At 37.4% G+C, this 23,490-nt stretch overlaps 1 protein-coding gene across 11 annotated transcripts in view; it reads left to right on the top strand.

Moving 5' to 3' along the window:
• The window catches only part of MAP3K7 (mitogen-activated protein kinase kinase kinase 7), a 74,076-nt gene that overhangs the window by 16,339 nt on the left and 34,247 nt on the right, over positions 1-23,490 (top strand). For 3 of the 11 annotated variants that reach the window (XR_009601624.1, XR_009601623.1, XM_060419560.1), the window contains exons 3-13: positions 1,711-1,776; positions 2,274-2,319; positions 2,418-2,495; positions 3,409-3,547; positions 7,366-7,490; positions 13,107-13,235; positions 14,924-15,054; positions 16,662-16,743; positions 19,386-19,516; positions 20,181-20,310; positions 22,864-22,944. Coding sequence is in view for 4 of the 11 variants with exons in the window: in XM_060419560.1 (XP_060275543.1) it covers positions 1,711-1,776; positions 2,274-2,319; positions 2,418-2,495; positions 3,409-3,547; positions 7,366-7,490; positions 13,107-13,235; positions 14,924-15,054; positions 16,662-16,743; positions 19,386-19,516; positions 20,181-20,310; positions 22,864-22,944 (1,138 nt within the window). In the remaining 7 variants the exon portion in view is untranslated. The remainder of the gene's footprint in view (positions 1-1,710; positions 1,777-2,273; positions 2,320-2,417; positions 2,496-3,408; positions 3,548-7,365; positions 7,491-13,106; positions 13,236-14,923; positions 15,055-16,661; positions 16,744-19,385; positions 19,517-20,180; positions 20,311-22,863; positions 22,945-23,490) is intronic. The other 8 variants (XR_009601625.1, XR_009601626.1, XM_060419561.1 and 5 more) reach the window with 3 other exon arrangements.

The following is a 23,490-nucleotide window of genomic DNA, read 5'->3' on the forward strand; positions in this document are numbered from 1 at the left end:
GGCCTAATTTTAAGCAATTTCTCTGCCCTTTTATTAGTAATCGCTTATGTGACTAGCTACCTGGTACTGTCACCACTCCCCAACCTTTTGGAGGTTTTAGAGTTAAATCTGGTTGCTTCTCACTTTTTCTCATTTGGTTTTAGATCTGTAGTGTCAGTTATTGCTTCTCATTTGCTTTCCAACTTCCAAAAATGTGTGCTGTTTTCTCATATCACGTTTTCTTCATCTTTCTGAGTTTGTCTTGAAAAAAAGTACCTTTCCTCTTTTGGTAGTATTTGATGGGGGAGCAAGAGTAAATGCTTGAACAATCTGCTATCTAAAGCTCAGTACTTCAGAATCTTAACAAGGTGAAATATAATAAATAGTGATATTAAGTCTCTTAGGATTAAAAATCTAGAAATGTTGGCTGTAGAAAAGTTCAGCTTTCTAGTAGCATGTGGCAAAAAGGTTTACCTTTGGGCTTCATATGAGCCAGCAGTATTATGTAGATAATAGAGAAGGAGACGGAGAAGGCAATGGCACCCAACTCCAGTACTCTTGCCTGGAAAATCCCATGGACGGAGGAGCCTGGTGGACTGCAGTCCATGGGGTCACTAAGAGTCAGACACGACTGAGCGACTTCACTTTCACTTTACACTTTCATACTTTGGAGAAGGAAAGGCAACCCACTCCAGTGTTCTTGCCTGGAGAATCCCAGGGACAGGGGAGCCTGGTGGGCTGCCGTCTGTGGTGTCGCACAGAGTCAGACTGAAGTGACTTAGCAAGAGAAGGAGAGGAAGAAGAAAGGGGAAGAAGCAGAAAAGGGGGAGAAGAAAGAGTAGGGAGCAGTTAGGGGGGATATGTTAATATTAATTTGAGATAAAGAGCAAGAGAAATGAGTACAGCCAAACCACTCATGGATCTCACTATGAATCATTGGATTGGATTTGATTGGATAAAACTGAAAGTACGGAGACCAGTTAGAAGGAGGCTGTATAATTACTACATTGGTTCAGATTGGAATTGCTAAGGCAAAGGCAGTTGTAATGGGAACTGAGAAGAGGGAATTAACTCAGGAGATAGGAGGTGGAGGGAAAAGAATGCAAGAGTGCAGATTTTAAGTCAGACAGACCAAAATTCAAACTCTGGTTCTACTACTTCCTAGCTCTAGGGTATTTAGCAACTCATTTAACCTACTCTGAGCCTTATCTTCAGGGTACCTCATCTTTAAAATGAAAATGGTAATACCTGCCTTGCAAAGTTGTGAGGATTATACAGTATCTGTGAAGTGCCTCCCAGTGCCCAGCATAGAGTAGGTAGAGTATTCCTTCAACCATAGCTATGAAGATGAAGGTGCCGATGATACGGCTTCCTCTGGTTTGGATAACTTAGCTCAGTGCCATCTCAGGGATGGCCTTCTAACATTTCTTGGCAAACTTAATTGCTTCTTATTGTACTCACGCCTTGTTCATAACTCCTGTTGTAGCACTTTGCATGTTGCTTTAATTATTAGTGTATGTATCTCTCCCACAACTAAACTGTGAGAACTCCAGGGCAGGGATTCTGTACCATTGTAGGCAGGTGCTTATGATCATGGTGCCTGCTACTTAGGAAACAGTGACTGTTGAATGATTAAACTAATGTTTTGTACAACCTTAAGACTTGAATGATACTGTGAGATCACTTCCTCAAAAGTTAGCACTTTTCGAAAGGAACCTTTTTTTGTTACAGCTTCGACAGTTATCGCGTGTGAACCATCCTAACATCGTAAAGCTATATGGAGCCTGCTTGAATCCAGTAAGTTTGTCATTTTTTCATTTTTCTCTGTCTGTGAGAAAAAACATGGCAAATACATGCAGCTGTGTAGTTTATGAAGCTGTTTTGATCTGGTGTATTATTTCTAAAACAAAAAAAAATCATACTGTGTGTGCTTCTAATCTATTAGCAACACAGTATAAGGGAAGAGTTATCTTGGTGGTCTTATCCAGTAGCTTCATCTTCTTTGGAGATTCAAAATAACCTGTGATAGCCTCTGTTCATTTGCACTGGAAAAAATCCGCAAAGATCTTGTGATTATGTTTTTATATACATCTTCACTCTTAGACAGCGGGCCTCTAGAAGGCAAGGTCTTAGATCACAGATACCTTTTTTTTTCCTCTAGTGCTATTCAGATACTGGGGACCAAAAGAATGATTTTTAAATGCATTTATAAAATCAAAGCTCAATCTAAGTTGTCTCTCAAGTTCCCTAGGATGCTGTAGCTCTGTGGTTATTCTGACATATGTTTCCTTCAGGTGTGTCTTGTAATGGAATATGCTGAAGGGGGCTCCTTGTATAATGGTGAGTGTCATTAGACCTGTCTTTATTAGACTAAAATAATTGAAAAGCTTTTAATACAAACTGTAAGTTACTTAATGTTCTTCACAATTTATCCTCAGAGTCCCAAAAGGAGATAGTTAAGAAAAGAAATCTGCCAAAGATTAAAAATCTGCTAAAGACAAGAGGCTACAACATTAGTATGTGAAATTTAGACGTCTAAGTATAGTAATCTTTTAAATTGATGGTACTCTTCATAATGTTAAAAGCATTACTTGCTTTTTAAATAGATTTTAAAGTATCTTCATACTTAACAACCTTTTCTTTTTGCCCTGTCTTAGCTTTCAGTCTCCTCATTTTAGAACTTTTTAGCTGCACATCCTTATTCTGCTTTATTTTGCCTTTTTTTCCCCCAAAAAGTAAATTTGTGAAAATGTTCACTTTATGGAACATTTTAGCAACAATGAAAGGAAACTGTATTATTTAGTTCCCTTTATGGAACAGAGCTAATCCATTTAGTTAGCTGTGTAGAACAGAGCTGTTTCACTCTAAGAAACACCAACCATATATATAGTCTCTTGTCACACAATTTTCATAACATGTAGCATTTTATGTAGTTGTGTCTCCTGCTCATGTGTTTGTCATTGTTAATGGCTGTCTAATACTTCTGTGTTTTATTTTGAATTACTTCTAGTTTTTAGCTATTATAGAAAGCATAATTGTAAACATTTCAATGCACATTATTTTGTTTTCTTCTATACTGTTTGTAGCTCTCTAAAAGTACAGTATGCTATCAGATGCTTGTAATTTATATTACTGCGTGCAAGACTGCATCTGTTGAGATTAAAAAATGTGGTAATATATATGAATTGTATTTGAATGTACGTATAACATTTAATAGATGTCCTATTAAATGTTAGGTACTTATGTGGTAGTTATCCATTTGAAATCATTAGCTGTTTCTATCTTTTTATTTAGAAAAGAAGGAAAAGCATGAACGTTGGGAGCCTGTGCAGGAGAATACCCAGTCATGTGTTCTGACAGTGCTGGTATTCACCTTGTGTCTTGTTATATGCAATAAAGTTCTTTTTAGTTTGTGCCTTTCTCTTGCAGTGCTGCATGGTGCCGAGCCATTGCCATATTACACCGCTGCCCACGCAATGAGCTGGTGTTTACAGTGTTCCCAAGGAGTGGCCTATCTTCACAGCATGCAGCCCAAAGCTCTAATTCACAGGGACCTGAAACCACCAAAGTAAGTTCTAATCTTGTGGTCTCTCTCTCAGCACCCCCCACCCATTCCTGAATTTAAGCTGGTCATTGCACATCAGTTTTTCTTTTCTCTTCCCTTTTAGCTTGCTGAAGAATGTTTATTTTTATTCTTTTAACATTGTTTATTTTTAACACTTCTCCATCATTTAGCCATCTAAACTTGCATTTTAGAACGTTGTCTTCAGTGGCATTTTTATTTTAGTGGCATTTTTATTTTTAATAACTTCTGCCTTAGATGAGCGTACTTCTAGAATCTGTTAGTCTTTGCGTCCTGTTTTGTGCCCACAGTATATATTGGTTTCCCTGAACAGTTTCATGAGAGCAGAGACAATCTTGTCTTGTTCCCCATTGTATCCCTAATAAGCACAATGTCCACACAGAGTCAACATTCCACCAAACTACACAGGGTGGTTATTATTTGCATTTTCAGAAAAAGGCAAAGGGCATTGCTGGCACATCTGAGTAGAAACTGAAAATACTCTGGATTTCTTTATATTGTGGATCCTGGGACTTTGAAAAAACTTCAAAATTCCTTAAATAAGTATTTTTAAAGGCTAAAACTTCAGAGATTCCTCTCGCCCCAGGGGTACTCGAGTTAAAGAAAACATACATATTTCTGTCCCCATTTCTCTCTAATTTTCCTCTTTTCTCTCCACCTGTAACAAAAATTCCCCCTGTGCCCTTTCTCTTCTACTGCTAGCCATCACATGGGTTCTTAGATAAGAGGTTTCCCCTAGGAAACCAGTCAGAAGTATTCCATTCTCTTGACAGTGATTTAAAGCATCAAAGTATCCCTTCCAGGTAGAACTTCTCACTCTCCTTTCTAGTCTGATGCACTTTACATAGGTTTCAGCTCTTGGAATCTCCATTCTCACGAGTGTACCTTATTTCCACCTCCAGGCTTAAACTGACTTCTCATTCCCTGGGTCCTTGGTCAAATAATGTTTAAGTCCCAGGTTTATGATACTTCTTTTTAACTTGACTCCCAAGATTGTTGCAGCTACCTATCTTGGCTAGTAAAGAAGAAAGCAGCTTTTTTGGTCCCTGTTTTGGGAGATTATGTTCTTTCCCCCCTTCCCCAGATTAACACAGAGTTGAATTAGCAAAGCAAATTTGTGAAAATATAGCTCTTACCCAGGAACAATGAGGTGTGAAGGTATTATGCCTTCATGATGCAAGTATGAGGCATGAAGCATTGTTTTCCTAGAGGAGCCAGAACCCATTCGATGCAACACCTGTCTGCACTGGGGCATATTTGGCTTTGAAATGACTAATCAGTTATTAAACAATATACTTTAAAATAATCTCACAAGAGATGTTTTTTAACATATGTTAGATTCCATAATTACACAGCTTAAACATCTATTTCCATTCTCCATTCAACCACACCCTGTAAAATCCATAAATTTCAGGTTTATTTAACCAACCTATTTAGACAGACCAGATATGTCTTACCAACGTCATCTGCAGCTAGGGACTCTCGTTTTGCTAATAAATACCATTAACATATTTACAAGAGATATAGTCTAGGTCATTCATTCCTCTCAGTCATTCTTACAGTTGGACTCATGGTGTAGTGTTGAAAATTGCCTGTGGGGCACCCTGTATACAAATTGGGCTTTATCATTGAATTTATTTTTTAGAAGGTACTGGGGAAAAGGAAACTCTTTGGAATGGCTGTACTTTCATATATAATTGTATATACAGACACATATGCCCTATCTTATTGTCCCTGGAAAACCTGTGGAGTCTTCAGTCAGGAGGAATTTTTAAAAGATGTTATGGGGAGGGAGGTGGGAGGGGGTTCATGTTTGGGAACGCATGTAAGAATTAAAGATATTAAAATTTAAAAAATAAAAAACTAAAATAAAATAAATAAAAAAATAAATAAAAAATAAAAATGGTACAGAAAGAAGGCACCTGATGATACAATTAGGTGTTTCATACAGTATCAGCTTGTGCCCCTACTTTAGTTACCTTTTTGTTAGTTCATTCAGAATCTTATGAATAAAGGGGTATTCATTGTAAATAGTAATAATGTAAAAGTCATTCAGAAAAAATACTGTGATATTTTGAATATACTAGGATGAAACCAGGAAGTCAATTACAGAATTCTTCTCTTGGATAAAGAGTAGTAAGAACTTAGCAACAGTGAAACAAGGAAAAATTTTTTGTTTGTTGAAGTGTATATAAAGGTAATTTGCACTTAGCATTCTTTCTACTTAAATTATCACAGTATTTGTGGCATTATGGAGATATGAATAGTAGTTTATCTGGCTTATTTTGGTCATGATGGACTAAAAAAAAAAACTAATATTCTAAATAATCTGTCCAGTTAGAATTTTAGAACAGAATTATATGCAAAGAATTTATAACTTTATGTAAATATCTGTATATAATGATATAAAAAAATATCCCAGGAAGGGGATAAAGCAACATTATGTATAGTGTAACCTATACATGCTCAAATCCCCATATACTGCTCTTGACAGTGCTCACAGTGCTCATATAGTAATGTGGCTTTGACTCTTAAACTCACATGAGAAGAATTTTGGTCCTCCAGCAATATGGCAAACTGGGTAAACTGCAAAAACATCCAGCAACATACCCAGAGGTGCTGCATATAACCACAAACGTCCTTTACATGCATAGGTGATCTTACAAGAAGATAAGGGCATCATTAAGCCAAAAGATAGAGAACTGAACCCTAAATGGGTTCGGTGGTTTGTGGGTTTTGCTCCTAAAGTTCAAAGTGAACATTCCTGATTCATGTCCCAGATTCTGTCTTATAGGTCAGAATCCTCTGCATTCAGTGACATATAGGGAAAGGAACAGGAGTGTGTGTGTGTGTGTGTGTGTGTCTGTGTGTCTGTGTGTGTCTGTGTGTGTCTGTGTGTATATGTAGGAGATTTTTATGGATCAGGCTTGAAGGTGAAGTACATCACATTGTACTGGCTAGAATGGTCATAATAACCATACCTAATTGCTCAGAAGGCTGAGAAATGTACCCAAAAAGGAAAGGAAATAGGGTCAGTGAACAGCTAAGCAGGCTTGCTATGTTAGGCTAACCGAAGACTCATTTCTGTTCACGGTAAGGCTAATCAGAGCAGAGAAGGTTTGGAAACTTTTGGCACCATGATCCACAGTAGGAAGTACTTCACAGTCTGTCGTGTGTACGTAATCATGTGTGTAGGCCTGAAACTGAACTTTCCTGAGACAGTATTTAATCTCAGTAGTCGTGATACACTTTGATATTTTCTATTTTTTTTTTAATGCTGTCGTAATCTTCTAGGTTGTTTTGCAATCTAGGTCCCCAGATATGTGATCTAGAATTTTTATGATTTAGATTTTATGACTAGGTTTCTACGTGCACCTTAAAAAACACTGGGGTAGGCAGGTAAAGTATAGGAGCCAACAGTTAATGAAGGTATTGATACCCATCCACTCCCATTTCAGAACACCTTAATGTTCCCTTACTAGATGTTTTTTAAAACCCCATATTTTGGCCCAGAGAGAAGCATAATCAAGAAAGATTATGGAGATAGAGATGGAGACATCAAAATTTGAGTCTAGCAGTCACCCGAAGAACTGGCTTAAAGTTAACTTTTGCCAATATTTCTCTGTATTATTAAGCTATTACAGGTGACTGGTTCACATTTTACAGAAGTTGAATGGTGACATTTTGCTTATTAACCTTTTCTATTTCCTCAAGTGTCTCTTTTATTGTAGAATCAAATACTGGTCTTATAACCTTTAATTCATTTTTTGGCTTATTTTTTGTCTTGTTTGTTTTTTAAACAGCTTGCTGCTGGTTGCAGGGGGGACAGTTTTAAAAATCTGTGATTTTGGTACAGCCTGTGACATTCAGACGCACATGACCAACAATAAGGGGAGTGCTGCTTGGATGGCACCTGAAGTTTTTGAAGGTAAAATAGCAAAAGCGTGATGTGACTGATAATCTGCCTTATTACCCCATGTAAATCCAGTGTGTTTATGGCTTTCCCCTATTTACATGATTTTATTTCTACATGGCGTTTACACAAGATACTTCCTAAAGTCTAAGGAAGTACTGCACAAATACAACCTAGGATCTTGAATCTCATAGCAAGATTTCGGTTGTCTGTAAAGTTCAGGCATATGTACAGTTGATCCTCATGCTCACATTCCATAACTGCAAACTTGCCTATGTGACCCCTAGAATCAGTATTCATAATTCTTTTCATAAGTTACTCACAGGTATGCATAGAGCAGGAAAAAATTTTGAGTCGCCCAGCACACACATTCCCCGCTGAGGTCAAACAAGGCACTGCTCTGCCCTCTTGTGTCAGTTCTCATACTGTATCACTTCTGTGATCTATCGAGTGCCTCATTTTTTCCCCTTTTTTGTACTTTGTGTTGATGATTTCACAGTTTAAAACAGCCTCTACGAGTAATACTGAAGTGTTTTCTAGTGTTCCTAAGTATCAGAAGGCTGTGATGTGTCTTACAGAGAAAATGCACTTGCTAGCTAATCTGCATTCAGGCATGAGTTACAGTGCTTTTGGCCATGAGTTTAATATTAATGAATCAACGATTTATATTAAAAAGTGTTTTAAACTGAAACACATGAAACAAGGTTAATATATTGATAAGTTGACAAAACCATTGTGAAGAGGCTCACAGGAACCCAATCATGTATTTCCTCCTGGAGGAAATGATTCAGTGTTTACAAATTTTAACAGTTCAGTTTAGTCACTCAGTTGTGTCTGACTCTTTAAGACCCCATGGACTGCAGCACACCAGGCTTCCCTGTCCATTGCCAATTCCTGGAGCTTAGTCAAACTCATGTCCATTAAGTTGGTGATGTCATCCAACCATCTCATCCTCTGTTGTCCCCTTCTCCTCCTGCTTTCAGTCTTTTCCAGCATCAAGGTCTTTTCAGATGAGTCAGTTCTTCGCATCAGGTGGTCAAAGTATTGGAGTTTCAGCTTGAGCATCAGTCCTTCTAATGAATATTCAGGACTGATCTCCTTTAGGATGGACTGGTTGGATCTCCTTGCAATCCAAGGGACTCTCAAGAGTCTTCTCCAACACCACAGTTCATGCGCACGCACACGCAAACACCACAGTTCAAAAGCATCAATTCTTTGGTGCTCAGCTTTCTTTATATTCCAACTCTCACATCCATACATGACTACTGGAAAAACCATAGCTTTGACTAGATGGACCTTTGTTGGCAAAGTAATATCTCTGCTTTTTAATAAGCTGTCTAGGGTGGCCATAACTTTTCTTCCAAGGAGCAAGTGTCTTTTAATTTCATGGCTGCAGTCACCATCTACAGTGATTTTTGGGAGCCCCCAAAAATAAAGTCTCTCACTGTTTACATTGTTTCCCCATCTATTTGCCATAAAGTGATGGGACCGGATGCTGTGACCTTAGTTTTCTGAATGTTGAGTTTTAAGCCAACTTTTTCACTCTCCTCTTTCACTTTCATCAAGAGGCTCTTTATTTCTTCACTTTCTGCCTTAAGGGTGGTGTCATCTGCATGTCTGGGCTTTTTGATATTTCTCCCAGCAATCTTGATTCCAGCTTGTGCTTCATCCAGCCCAGCTTTTCTCATATAAGTTAAATAAGCAGAGTGACAGTGTTCAGCCTTAACGTACTCTTTTCCCTATTTGAAACCAGTGTGTTCCGTGTCCAGTTCTAGCTGCTGCTTCCTGACCTGCATACAGATTTCTCAGGACGCAGGTCAGGTGGTCTGGTAGTCCCATCTCTAAGAATTTCTAGAGTTTATCGTGGTCCACACAGTCAAAGGTTTGGCATAGTCAATAAAGCAGAAGTAGATGTTTTTCTGGAACTCTCTTACTTTTTCGATGATCCTTTGGATGCTGGCAATTTGATTTCTGGTTCCTCTGCCTTTTCTAAATCCATCTTGAACATCTGGAAGTTCACGGTTCATGTACTATTGAAGCCTGGCTTGGAGAATTTTGAGCATTACTTTAGTAGCGTGTGAGATGAGTGGAATTGTGTGGTAGTTTGAGCATTCTTTGGCATTGCCTTTTTTGCTGCTGCTGCTGCTAAGTTGCTTCAGTTGTGTCCGACTCTTAGTGACCCCATGGACTGCAGCCCACCAGGCTCCTCTGTCCTTGGAATTTTCCAGGCAATGTGGTGCCATTGCCTTCTCCATGCCTTCCTTAGGGATTGGAATGAAAACTGACCTTTCCAGTCCTGTTCACTGCAAACATTATAAGACAATACAGGGCATAACGAGAACCGAGTATACTTTGTGCTGGTTTCCTAGTGATTAAAAATTGGCCGTTCAAAGCTTAAATGAGCATGCCTTAGGAAGAATGCAAGTAACTGGACAGACGTGTGATGCTAAGGACAAGTAAGGGATACCTTATGCTTACTTTTACATCTGTGTGTCTTAACTCAAGTTTTAAAACAGTGATCCATAAGTTGCATATGAGGTTTCTGTATAAGAACATCAATTATCTTTTAAACAATTGAGAAAATTTGAACTGCAGACATGTGATTCACACATTCAGTTCAGTACACTTCAGTTCAGTCGCTCAGTTGTGTCCGACTCTTTGCGACCCCATGAATCGCAGCACACCAGGCCTCCCTGTCCATCACCAACTCCCAGAGTTCATTCAGACTCAGGTCCATCGAGTCAGTGATGCCATCCAGCCATCTCATCCTCTGTCGTCCCCTTCTCCTCCTGCCCTCAATCCCTCCCAACATCAAAGTCTTTTCCAATGAGTCAACTCTTCACATGAGGTGGCCAAAGTCCTGGAGTTTCAGCTTCAGCATGATTCTCTCCAAAGAAATCCCAGGGCTGATCTCCTTCAGAATGGACTGGTTGGATCTCCTTGCAGTCCAAGGGACTCTCAAGAGTCTTCTCCAACACCACAGTTCAAAAGCATCAATTCTTCAGTGCTCTGCCTTCTTCACAGTCCAACTCTCACATCCATACATGACCACAGGAAAAACCATAGCCTCGACTAGATGGACCTTAGTCAGCAAAGTAATGTCTCTGCTTTTGAATATGCTATCTAGGTTGGTCATAACTTTTCTTCCAAGGAGTAAGCGTCTTTTAATTTCATGGCTGCAGTCACCATCTGAAGTGATTTTGGAGCCCAGAAAAATAAAGTCTGATACTGTTTCCACTGTTTCCCATCTATTTCCCATGAAGTATTGGGACCAGATGCCATGATCTTCGTTTTCTGAATGTTGAGCTTTAAGCCAACTTTTTCACTCTCCTCTTTCATCAAGAGGCTTTTAAGTTCCTCTTCACTTTCTGCCATAAGGGTGGTGTCATCTGCATATCTGAGGTGATTGGTATTTCTCCCAGCAATCTTGATTCCAGCTTGTGTTTCTTCCAGCCCAGCATTTCTCATGATGTACTCTCCATAGAAGTTAAATAAGCAGGGTGACAATATACAGCCTTGACGTACTCCTTTTCCTATTTGGAACCAGTCTGTTGTTCCATGTCCAGTTCTAACTGTTGCTTCCTGACCTGCTTACAGATCTCTCAAGAGGCAGGTCAGGTGGTCTGTATTCCCATCTCTTTCAGAGTTTTCCACAGTTTATTGTGATCCACACAGTCAAAGGCTTTGGCATAGTCAATAAAGCAGAAATAGATGTTTTTCTGCAACTCTATTGCTTTTTCCATGATCCAGTAGATGTTGGCAATTTGATCTCTGGTTCCTCTGCCTTTTCTAAAACCAGCTTGAACATCAGGGAGTTCACGGTTCACATATTGCTGAAGCCTGGCTTGGAGAATTTTGAGCATTACTTTACTAGCGTGTGAGATGAGTGCAACTGTGCGGTAGTTTGAGCATTCTTTGGCATTGCCTTTCTTTGGAATTGGAATGAAAACTGACCTTTTCCAGTTCTGTGGCCACTGCTGAGTTTTCCAAATGTGCTGGCATATTGAGTGCAGCACTTTCACAGCATCATCTTTCAGGATTTGAAACAGCTCAACTGGAATTCCATCACCTCCACTAGCTTTGTTCATAGTGATGCTTTCTAAGGCCCACTTGACTTCACATTCCAGGATGTCTGGCTCTAGATTAGTGATCACACCATCATGATTATCTGGGTCATGAAGATCTTTACATTAGAAGGTATGAAAGCCCATGAAATTCAGAAACATTCAATAATTGAATTCTGATCTTGACTTTAATTTTTGATGAATTTAAAGGTTTTTGTTCTTTGTTTTTAGCCACCAAGAGAAAGAAATTTGTTCTGCAGCTGGTCCCTTGAGTGGAGCTATTTTGCCACAAGGTTCAGTTAAAAAGTTTGTGGAAAAGCCAGTGTTCAATTATATAAGGTTAAATAATGCCACTTGTTTTAAGTTTGTATGTAGAATACACATAATTGGCCTTGTTTTGAAATTATTTATTTAATTTGACTTTCTTGGAGTTAAAATAGTACAGTTATTACCATAGTGTGCAGAGCAGAAAGATTTGTTTTTGCAGAAGAACCCAGAAATGAAAGTTACTCTTAATTGTTTAGAGCAACAAAACTCAGACTATTAGGCTATGTAGATTTCTTCATTTCTGAAAGATGTCAGCACCTATGCTTCAGATCAGACTGGAATGTCACTGTCCGGTTTATAGTGCACAGTGCCTCTGGCACATGCGAAGTGCGTCTGTAGCTGCTGCTGTAATAATCAGTCATTCTCACAGTGGGTTGTTCATGGGCTTTAGGGTTTTGTTTGTTTGTTTATCAGCTGATTGACCAACCAACTTATAATTATGTACATTTCCCCGCGTATATCTGCTTACTGTAAGTTTGGTATTTGTAGTTTTCCTGCTTACAACTTACTTTTAAGTTTTCAAGTTAATAATTTATCTCATCAGATATTTTGGAAAAAAAATCTTCACACTAGATTAGAAATTTCTTCTGCTTTGATAGTGTTTTCCATCAAGAGAATGGGAAAAGAAAATTTTAAGATTAAGAAATTACAGAAAGGAATAAGAAATTACAGAAAGGAATGTATAAGTTGTTTTAATTCTCTGCCCCAGAGAAAATATGTTTAAATAAAAGATAAGGTCTACATTTCTTGACAAGAAGGTAGAAAATAACTAACTTTCTAAAGTGGGTTTTGTTTTATTTTCTCTTTATTGGATGATAATTGCTTTACAGTGTGGTGGTCTCTGCTGTACATCAGTTGAAATCAGTCATAACTATACATATATATGTGTGTGTATGTATGTGTCCCCCCTTCCTTCTGAACCTCCCTCCCCTACCCCCCACTCCCAAGTCCAGATCATCACAGAGTGCCAGGCTGGGATCCCTGTGTTATACAGCAGCTTCCTGCTAGTTATCTATTTTATACATGATAGAGTAAGTTTTTGAGTACATTATTAATACTTAACTCATTTTAAAAGTATATTTATTGCAAAGACTTGAGGTCTTCAGAAAGAGTTTCTCAGCCCTACCTGTGGCATTCTCTTGTTTTTGTACATAATGCTTATTCTTAAAATTTATGAAAGCCACTACTTCTGTAAGTCATGTGGGGAAAAGTCTTGAAATATTACTACCTTTTTTTCTAGGTAGCAATTACAGTGAAAAATGTGATGTCTTCAGTTGGGGTATTATCCTTTGGGAAGTGATAACACGTCGGAAACCCTTTGATGAAATTGGTGGCCCGGCTTTCCGTATCATGTGGGCTGTTCATAACGGTTTGTGAAGTTTTTCGTCAGTATATTTTGTATATTTCTTATTTGGAAATTGTTTCTCCCCTAAAGAAGACCATTTATCCCCAGTATTAAAGTTTACGATTTCCTGTAACCAGCCTCAAGCCCTACCTGCCCTGACACTGATCGAGCAGAGCTGGGGCAGTCCTGGCTGTGGACAAAGCTGAGAAGGTCTGCTGGCTGTACCCACGCGGAAGAGGCCGTCAGTTGACAGCCAGAGCCAGCTGCCTCGTTGCCTCTCTCCAGCAGACAGGAACACGTTGGACTGGATGCTATGGGGAAAAAAAAAATTCTCACATGGTTAAGATAATTAGGGAGCTATTGCTTCTTTCTCTTGAAGAAACAGTGTCTCACTGAGGAGAGAAAGCAAAACATATTGAGTACGAGTTGTTACTGAAGCTATTCATAAAGGCAAAACGTGAAGTGCATCATGTAGTCTTGCTTTTTAGCTTCTCATTCATCTTTATGATGTGAGTGCTGTTATTGCCCCATTTTACAGCTTTCCTTATTAGGAAGCTGAGACCTAGAGAAGCTAAGTAATTTTCCTGGGGTCACAGGTTTAGTAAGTGGTGTTGCTAAGATTAGATCTGGATGTTTCTGACTCAGATGTCCATATTTTTAAGTTATATTCATTTATGGTCACAATGTCCTTGCATCCCTCCTATTCCCTTTATACCTCTAATTACAATGTTTCTAACCACTCATGATACTAGAATACATCTCCTTCATTAATCAATTTACTTTGCAGTTCCTTTGGGAAAATAAACTTCTTGAAAGGAAATTGCTGAATCTTTTAACTTTTGCTATCCTTCTCTGTTGTTTAATTTCTATCTCTTGATTATAATTACTCTGACTAATGGCATTTTTGGCACACTGTTCCACGTGTGATAGAACAAATACCTGCCCCACTGTTTTGGTCATTCATAGACCTGTCAAGGAGTCCATGGGAGTAATCTTGTGTGTTTACGGGTTTCCAGTTCATTGTGTTACCTTTTTTGTCGTTATGGAGAATGCTAGAGCATTGACCAGGACAGCTTGTTTTCTTCTTCTATCATGTGTCAGCAAAACTGAATGTCAGTGAAGTAAGAAATACAAGAACTAACTTATTAATTGATAAATTTACAAAGATTTCATTATAATCGAGCCCTTCTTTTAAGTTAGGGACCTTGCTATACAAAAGTTGGCCGTTTTCGGCTTGTGAAATGACTGACTCACAGCTACTGTAAGGCCTGCCTCCCACAAAAGAACCATTTAGAAGTCAGTGAGTGTAATACTATATAATATATCAACTGTGGTAGATGACTTTTGATATATGGAAGATGATTTGTCAAACATTGAAATTTTTATGATAAATCTGAAAATACAGGTCAGATAAGATGACCTTGAGTTACCATTCACACGTTAAGCTGTTAACCATTTGTTAAAAGAGTGTTTATAATAAATGAACTATTGTTAACTCAGTCATAATGCATGTGAAAATTTTAATTTGGTTTCTCAAAAGGTGTAGATTCCCCTTTATGAAAATGTAATGTTAACCTAAAGGACAAAATAAATGTACTTTTATTCCTCCTAAAAAAGATCTTGATTTAGAAAATAAATACCATGTTAGAAACTTATACTATTCTTTGAGTAAATACATTCTTTTCTCCCCTCCTGTAACTTTTAATTGTTAGGTACTCGACCACCACTGATCAAAAATTTGCCTAAGCCCATTGAGAGCCTGATGACTCGTTGTTGGTCTAAAGATCCTTCTCAGCGCCCTTCAATGGAGGAAATTGTGAAAATAATGACTCACTTGATGCGGGTATAATCCTTCTTTTGAGGGGCTTTGGGATTAAGGGACTTTTATATATACTGAGTTTTAATGAGATTTTAAAGTAAATGGGTATCATTTTTTTGTTTGTTTAATGCATTTTTGTATTTTCCACTTTAGAATGGGTATTCATTACTCACATAATCAGAGGAGAAAACATTATTTTGGAAAAAAAAAATCTAGTTCTTTATAATGGAAAGATGGCTAGACTAGGTCTCTGAACATGCTTTTTTGCTTCTGCTTAACTTAGTAGATGTATTTGTTACTGGGCCTGTTGCCTTATCTGTAATGTGAGAGAAGTTGAATTAGATGATCTCTAAAGCCTTTACAGGACTTGGGTACTTTATAACTCTAATTGTTGCTGAGTTATAAATTTTCTTTAGTACATATCTTTATCAAGCAGTCATTTATGTAGCGCACTAGAGAGGCTACATTCCCAGACACTTCTATTTAAGTGATTTTTACCTTTTGGTTTTTCATTGTGTATTTTCAGCTTTCCACTTGCCATTAAAAAGTTAAACTTTTTTCTAGGATCTGTAGAGTTTTAGAATTTAGAAGAATCATTTTAAATGATTATTAGAATTTCCCAGTCTATAAATCAAACACTTTTGTTAAGAATTATTTGAATCATTCTAGGCCTCTGGTTTTTGATGCACTAACAAATCTGTCAAGTAGTACCTTGACTTGGAAATGTTTATGCACTTGCAAAAGTGCCTGAATTTCAGAACAATTTGCTAAGTAGAAGAATCTTTCAATCTCTTCGAATATAGATTAAGTGATTTCCTAAATGGCCACATAATTAATTTGTTCATTCCATTGAAAATAAGTTAGGCACAGCAGCTTAAACTCATCTTATTAAAGCTTAATTTCATATTTGGAGAAGAGCTATATGTAGAATCCTGGGACCTAAAGATACACTGATAAGAAAACAACTCAGTAAAAATTAAAATTAAGAAGTATAGAAAACAGCTTGGTCTCCATAATCAGATACCTTAAAATTTTGGATTATATAAATTATTGAGATTTTGATTGTGTGTATATGTGCCTTGTCTAATTTCAGAAGAAAACGTTTCTTTTTTTTCTCCCGAAATTCTAATTTTTATCCAGCAGATATATCCAATATTTTACCTCTGATTCATAGAGTGACATTCATAATCTATCCTTGATATTTAAAATGTCTAACAAATTATTCTGTGGCATACCATCTCAGTTGTCAGACTCGGCCATTTCAACACTTTAGAGATTTGCATCACTGCTATGAGAACATGAATAATGTTTCATGTAATTATGAGGAATGATACTACTGTATTTCATATGTTCCTCTAGAAGAATATTGGCTGTTTTCTTCAAGATTATCTAGGCTCTATGTAGGTAGATATATGGCACTGATAACAATTGAAATCTAGAAGAGTTAGCACATTGTTGTCTTTGTATCTACAAATTTCCATGTATGCCTTAGTGAAAATAAAGCAGCATCTTTGCTGCATTCAGATCTCAGCAAGGAAGTAATTCAAACATACTTACTCTGTAAGTTAATTTTCACACGATTTAATTTGTATTAAAGAAAGTTTAAATTGTTATTTACTTTTTATATATAGTACTTTCCAGGAGCAGATGAGCCGTTACAATACCCTTGTCAGTATTCAGATGAAGGACAGAGCAACTCCGCTACCAGTACAGGTAAATGGATAGATTGGAATGTAATAAGCTGAATTTTTGTGTCTCTGTTCCTGTGAAGTGATAATCAAGAAGCAATGAATGATGTCCCTTTTTGCATTTTAATTTACTCCTTTAATATGATTGCAGTTTGAATTTCTAGGTACATCATTCTTCATGCAGGTACCCAGGGTTAGTTAATTGAAAACCCACTTCCAAGTTTTGAAATTCTTACACAATTGTATCTAAAAAGACTGGATATTAGATTTCTGTGGATGCCATTCATTACTTGAAAAATAATTCTTACACAGATACAGTTAGATCAAATAGTATCAAAAATTATTATAAATATATATATATAACAGTATATTTCCTATCTCTTGATCTTTGTAGAAGAATTCATGCAGACATTCATTTAAGAAGCTGTGTTTTAGTTCAGAGTTCCTCAGTTCCATAGTTTGTGGTCATCAAAAACAAAACCAGTAAAAGTAATACTCTAACTTAGAAAAATTTTACTTCTCAAAATATATGGTATTATGAACATTTCATTATTAGTTTGATTAAAACTAAAAGGCATAGGTGTGTATGTACACATATACTTAATGCATTCTTAAAATTTTATTTTTACTGGTCTGTTTCCCCTACCTCCCAAAAAATTATATTTAAACTGATTCCAGTTTTACTGAAAGTCTTTCTGAGATGCTCTGAATTCTAAAGTGAATTTCTCTAAAAACATTTGCTTGCCACTCCTTACTCTCAGCTGACCTTCTTTACCATTTCTCTGTGATCAAAAGACAGCTGCCACAAACTCCCCCTCTCCATGTGCCCACCTGCCTGTGTCTGCCCCTCTGCTCTGCACTCTCTTCTGTTCCCATGCTGAACTGTCCATGCTCATAGCCAGAGGCAAGCCTGTCCCCTTGTGCATCAGATCCCATCTGCTCTCCTAGCAATTCTTCCTGTCTCTTGCATCATCAGTTTTAGCCTTTGTGCTGGGATCATTCCCTGAGTATATATACTGTCGTCCCCCCTTGTCCACAGTTTTACTTTCTGCAGTTTCAGTTACCTGTGGTCAACTGTGATCCAGAAATACTAAATGAAAAATTCCACAATGAAATAATTCATAAGTTTAGATTGCAGCTATCTTGAGCAGCATGGTGAAATCTCAATCCATCCTATGGATCGTCCTTTTATTCAGTGTATCCTATCCATTTGTCACTCGGTAACCCTGTTGGTTTTCACAGTCACCTGTCAAGGTATCACAGTGCTTGTGTTCATGAGACCCTAATTTTATTTAGTAATGGCCCCAAAGCACACGAGTAGTGATGCTAGCAATTCTGATATGCCAAAGAGAAGCTGGAAAGTGCTCCCTCTAACTGAAAAGGTGAAAATTCTCAACTTTAATTAGGGGGGGAAATAATCCTGTGCTGGCTGAGGTTGCTAAGATCTGCATTAAGAACTTCTATCCATGAAATCATGAAGAAGGAAAAAGAAATCTGTGCTTGTTTTGCTGTCATGCTTCAAACTGCAAAAGTTAACAGCCATAGTGCAGGATAAGTGCTTAGTTAGAAAAAGGTATTAAATTTGTACAGTAAGATATGTTGAGAGAGAGAGACCACATCATTTGTGTAACTTTTATTACAGTATATTGTTACAGTTGTTCTGTTTTATTTTTACTCTTGTTAATCCCTTACTGTGCCTAATTTATAAATTAAAGTTTATCATAGGTATATATGTATAAGGAAAAACACAGTATGCAAGGGCTGAGTACTATCTGAGGTGGCAGGCATCCACTGGAGGTCTTAGAATGTATCCCCTGTGGATAAGGTGGGGACTGTTAAAGTCTGTATTTGCATTTCTCTAGCTTCTCTCTTGCCATTCTCTCTTGTGCTCACTCCTTTCAAGCTTTTATTATACCGCTACTCTAGAATTGCTCTTGTCAAGGTCACCAGTTATCTTCACATTACTAAATCTAAATGAAGGATTTTCAGATCGAATCTTTTTTGATTATCAGTAGCCTTTGACACAGTTTGTTGCTGTCTACTATTTTCAGCACTTTGAGTTGGTCTCCAGGACACCATGCTAGCCTGGGCTTCATCTTACATCTCCGATCACTCACTTTCATGCTTTCCTGTGCTGGTCATTCTTCATCTGCCCAACCTGTAAACGAAGGAGTGCCCAGGGCTTAGTCCTTTGACTTCTTTTTTTGTCTAAACTCATTTCCTTAGTAATCTCATCCAGTATGCATGTATACCATGTATTTGCCAATATTTTTGTTCCATCCCAAATTCAAACTCCATACCCACATATCCAGCTACTTGATTGATATCTGCTATGAGCTCAAAATTACCATTTTCCTAACTGAGCTCCCTTCTGAGTCAGTCCTTCCACAGTCTTTCCCATCTTGATTAATAGCCATTTTTTTCTCTCAAGCTAAGAATTAGTCATTATTGACTATTAGAAAACCATTTAGGCACTTCTTCGATTCCCTTTTTGTGCTATCCTGAAATATCATTTAAAATGGGTTTGTTTGTGTATCTTCATTAGCTTGAAAAGTCTAATTTCTATTCGTATCTTGCTAGTTTAGAAAAGAATTTAAGTTACATTTTATTGAATGAAGCATTTGTGTTATTCCCAACCTATCGTCATAAATATTTTTGCTTTCCTAGGCTCCTTCATGGACATCGCTTCTACAAACACCAGTAATAAAAGTGACACGAACATGGAACAAGTTCCTGCCACAAACGATACAATTAAACGCTTAGAATCAAAATTGTTGAAAAACCAGGCAAAACAACAGGTTTGTTTTGTTATTAAAAGTAAAATCTTCTGGTAACCTTACCAGTAGTCATGAAGTCCTGAACGTTATACTAACAAGTACTGTTTGCCTTCTTCGACTATACAAGTCCTGAATCTTGTTCCTGAAGCAGACAGATAGGCTTAAGAGTAGATGTGTGTAATGAGATTCTCCTGAAATTCTTTATAATTAATTGTTCTCCCATCTGATGATTACTGCCTTGGACATTTGTGCATATCTTCCTTACGATGGTCTCTAACTTGAATAGTTGATGGTTACAAGTATAAGATGGAGATTTCTTGGCTGTACTACCTGGTTAAAGGAGTTCTTCTAGATCCATCATTTCATGTTTCCAGATTTATTATACTTTTGCTGTTACTGTTTTTTAAATATTTTAAGGAGTGATTTTATTTGTCTTCCTTGAGGCATTTAGGATAACTAATAATTGGGACATTTAACTCCTAGCTCTAGTGATCACCTTTTCCTAAAGGCCAGTGTCTGTAGCTTGTTCTTCCTCACTCCTACAGCTCCCTTTCCCTGAAAACTTGCCATTTCTTTCAGAACAGAACCCATAAAAATCCCAGTTGGTATCTCCCTTCTTCTAACTGCCCAGGATTTTTAAATGTAAAGAGCTTCAGTCATTCAAATTGACCTATGTTTCTAACAGAGTGAATCTGGGCGTTTGAGCTTGGGAGCTTCTCGTGGGAGCAGCGTGGAGAGCTTGCCCCCAACCTCTGAAGGCAAGAGGATGAGTGCCGATATGTCTGAAATAGAAGCCAGGATTGCTGCAACCACAGGTAAAAAGGAAGTAAAAGTCTGAAGAGGAACAAAGATGGTAGTTTCAGTTGTTTCAGTCATGGGAATGTCAGGGGCTTTTTGTCAGTGTCCTAAATTTTCTTAAAGCAGGAAGTTGATTTATAATATACTTCCTATGCTTCTAGCAGAAAGCATCTCAAATTCCAGATAAACCAAGCATGATTTGTAAAATTATCTGCATTATAAAGTTTAATTTCTTATCACAGATTTTTATCAAATATAATTCAGCTCAATATGAGCTGAAAATCTAAATGAGAAATTGAAATTTAGCCAATACTAGGATGTTTTAGGAGGATTTTGAGTGATTCTACTAGAGTTTTGTGCTGAACTCAAGTAATAGCAAATGTTTTGTTTTGAATTTAGCAGAAAAATGTGCTCCAGATCAAAATATGATTTGGCCTTATTGTCTGCTGCTGCTCCTTTCAGTGGCAAAAGTAGCTAAGTTTGTGATTAATTCTTTTAATTGTAAAATAAAAGATCATAGTAATTTGATCTGGAAAAAGCTAGCATTTCTCTTCCACTTCGTCAGTACTTAAATGATTAATTGTGGAAAGACTGGTCAGCACAAAAATAATTACATGTTTTGTTACCTTAGTGAACTTCTAACCTTCTTTTCTAACCAGGTTCGTTTAGTAATGGTGGGTTAAATTGTTTTCTTTCTGATTTCCCTAGAGGTGGAGAGGAACTGATTATAAATACATTTCTATTGTGGAAAATGTAGAAATATAAATCTAAAAAACCTAGTCTTCCATAATTGTCCCACTAAAAAATAAACAGCATTTTTGTGTATTACCTCTAATCTTTTAAACTACGTATGTATATACAAGTATATTCCCTAATGTATTAGCATTCTTTTTTAACTTAGCTAACCAGGTTTTATGGGATTTTGTTTTGTTTTGTTTTAAGATCTTTCTAAAAAGAATATTTTCATTTTGTGTGAAGTTCTTTTAAGAAAGAAGTTGTCCAGAGGACCATCCTAACTCTTCTTGTCTTCAACTAATCTTGGTCACTTATTTATCAGTTAGCATTAGAATCAGTTAGATATTATAGAATATCCAAAATAACAGTGTCTTTAACACAAAACTTTTTTTCACACACAAATCTGGAGGTAGGCTCCTCGATCTTTGGTGCCTGGGTTTCTTCTGTCTCTCTGTGTTACAATCCCTGTTGTGTGGCTTTCATCCTGAAGGTGACTTTGTGCTCCATAATGGCTGTTATAGTTCCAGTCATCACATCCACAGTCCCAGCATCAGGAAGCAGGAGTTAGGGCAAGGGCTACTTTTTCAAAAAGCTTTCACAGAAGTCCCTCCTAACAACTTCCACGTTTATGTCATTGGCCGTAGCAATAGGGTCAGATGGCTCCCTTTGGACTCAAGGGAAGAGGGCATCTGCAGTCTTTTATCTGGGAGCATTGCTGTCCTGAGTACAGTTGAGGTTCTGTTGCTAAGAAAAAAGGGAAAAGTAGAGATTGGCCGGTCTCTGCCACATAGATGGAATCTTCAGAAACAGTCAAGTTGAGTGGAGGGAGGTCACTTGAGTCACAAGTGTTTCTGTGTGCAGTGGGGATGTCAGAGTACAATGTCTGATGAACAGTGTATACAGAAATGCAGCCTAACACTTTGGGAGTCCTTTTCATTTCAGGAATATCTTTCAAGTTAGAGCTGCCAAATAGTGATTGCTACCTTAAAACAGGAAGCGTTCTGTAATGTAATAGTAATAATTTTATATCTGCTAGTGTCAACTTTTTAGTCAGGTAACTGGTTTATAATTAATCTTCACATAAGTGATATTTCACCAGATTAAAGGTAACCACGTATATTTAAATAACCCTATCCTTTCTCTGCCTAAATGTGAATAAAACAGATGGGCTGAACATTTGTTGGTGAATTGTCTTACTTTGACAGGTTCATATTCTCCAGCCTTTCAGAAATATTCCAGTTTAGCAGGAATAGACCCTAAACTTTGGAAACTACAATAAATACTCTGTTGATCAGAAGTATGTTTAAATATTTATAATTATAAAAGCATATACATTTCATACTTTGATTCAATAATTATCGTATAATCACTGAATTGTACTTTGTAGCACACTTCAAGAAACACTTCATTGAACACATATTCCTGTGTTTGTTTAATTAAAACAAATATGACAGCTTAGTTCTTTTTAACTCCTCTTTTCTTCCCATTTTCATCGTAGACCCGCACTGCCCATCAGTGGTTGCATTTAGATTATTTCTATGAACGTGTTGGAAATCTAGCTTTCTCATTACCCTGCAGCTTTGTTTGTCTCTGTCCTTTTTTTTTTTTTTTCCTGCTAATTAAAGCCAGTATGTGAAACATCTTGTATTGATAGTTGTTTGCTCCTTAATCATGCCTTGTGTAAGCATGGACAAAGGGTTTGATAGTTCTGCATGCCATCCTGCATGAAGTGTTATTAACATAACTATATGAAAAGTATTCTGTTTTTGTTCACCGTTTTCTGTGTTACTATTTGTGGTTGTTTGCATGTATACTGTATGTGTGTATTTTTGCAGCCTTTTCCAAGCCTAAACGGGGCCACCGTAAAACCGCTTCATTTGGCAACATTCTGGATGTCCCTGAGACCGTCATAGCAGGTATCACGGACCACCTGGGTTGGTCTAATAGCTGTAAAACTGGAATAATGATCCCTAGTACTTATAAAATGCTTCTTGCTCCAATTTGATGGAATGTGAAAATAGATACCTTGCACGCAGTCCTTAGGGAGACAGATTAAAAACTGTACACATTTATCTGCACTGAAGCCAGCTTGGCCAGAAACCTCACATCTCCAAAATTGAGGATGAACTAGAAGGTAAAGTAATAAGCCTTTTCGTGGAAGGAGGCATACCAGCCCAGAATTCTGCCAACCTCCTCTCATCTTTTAAATGAGCGGAATAGCTGAACCCAGACCTTTTTTTCACCCAGCAGAAAGGAAACAATCCTTTAAAAAATACTTGTTGTCCTTGGCTCCTTTTCTTCCTTCATTGCAACTTGGCGGCTCCCTCTTGGCATTCTGTCCCAGCCTCTTTCTGTTGGTAGCAAGTAAAATACAAAGTTGAGAAAAGAGTAACTGAATACTATTTCGCCTTAACCTAGAAAACAGAAACAAAATAAAAACTAAATGAGATTTTCTGTTTTGC

The sequence above is a fragment of the Ovis aries genome, chromosome 8 (assembly GCF_016772045.2).
Source record: "Ovis aries strain OAR_USU_Benz2616 breed Rambouillet chromosome 8, ARS-UI_Ramb_v3.0, whole genome shotgun sequence".
NCBI classification, from domain to species: Eukaryota; Metazoa; Chordata; class Mammalia; order Artiodactyla; family Bovidae; genus Ovis; species Ovis aries.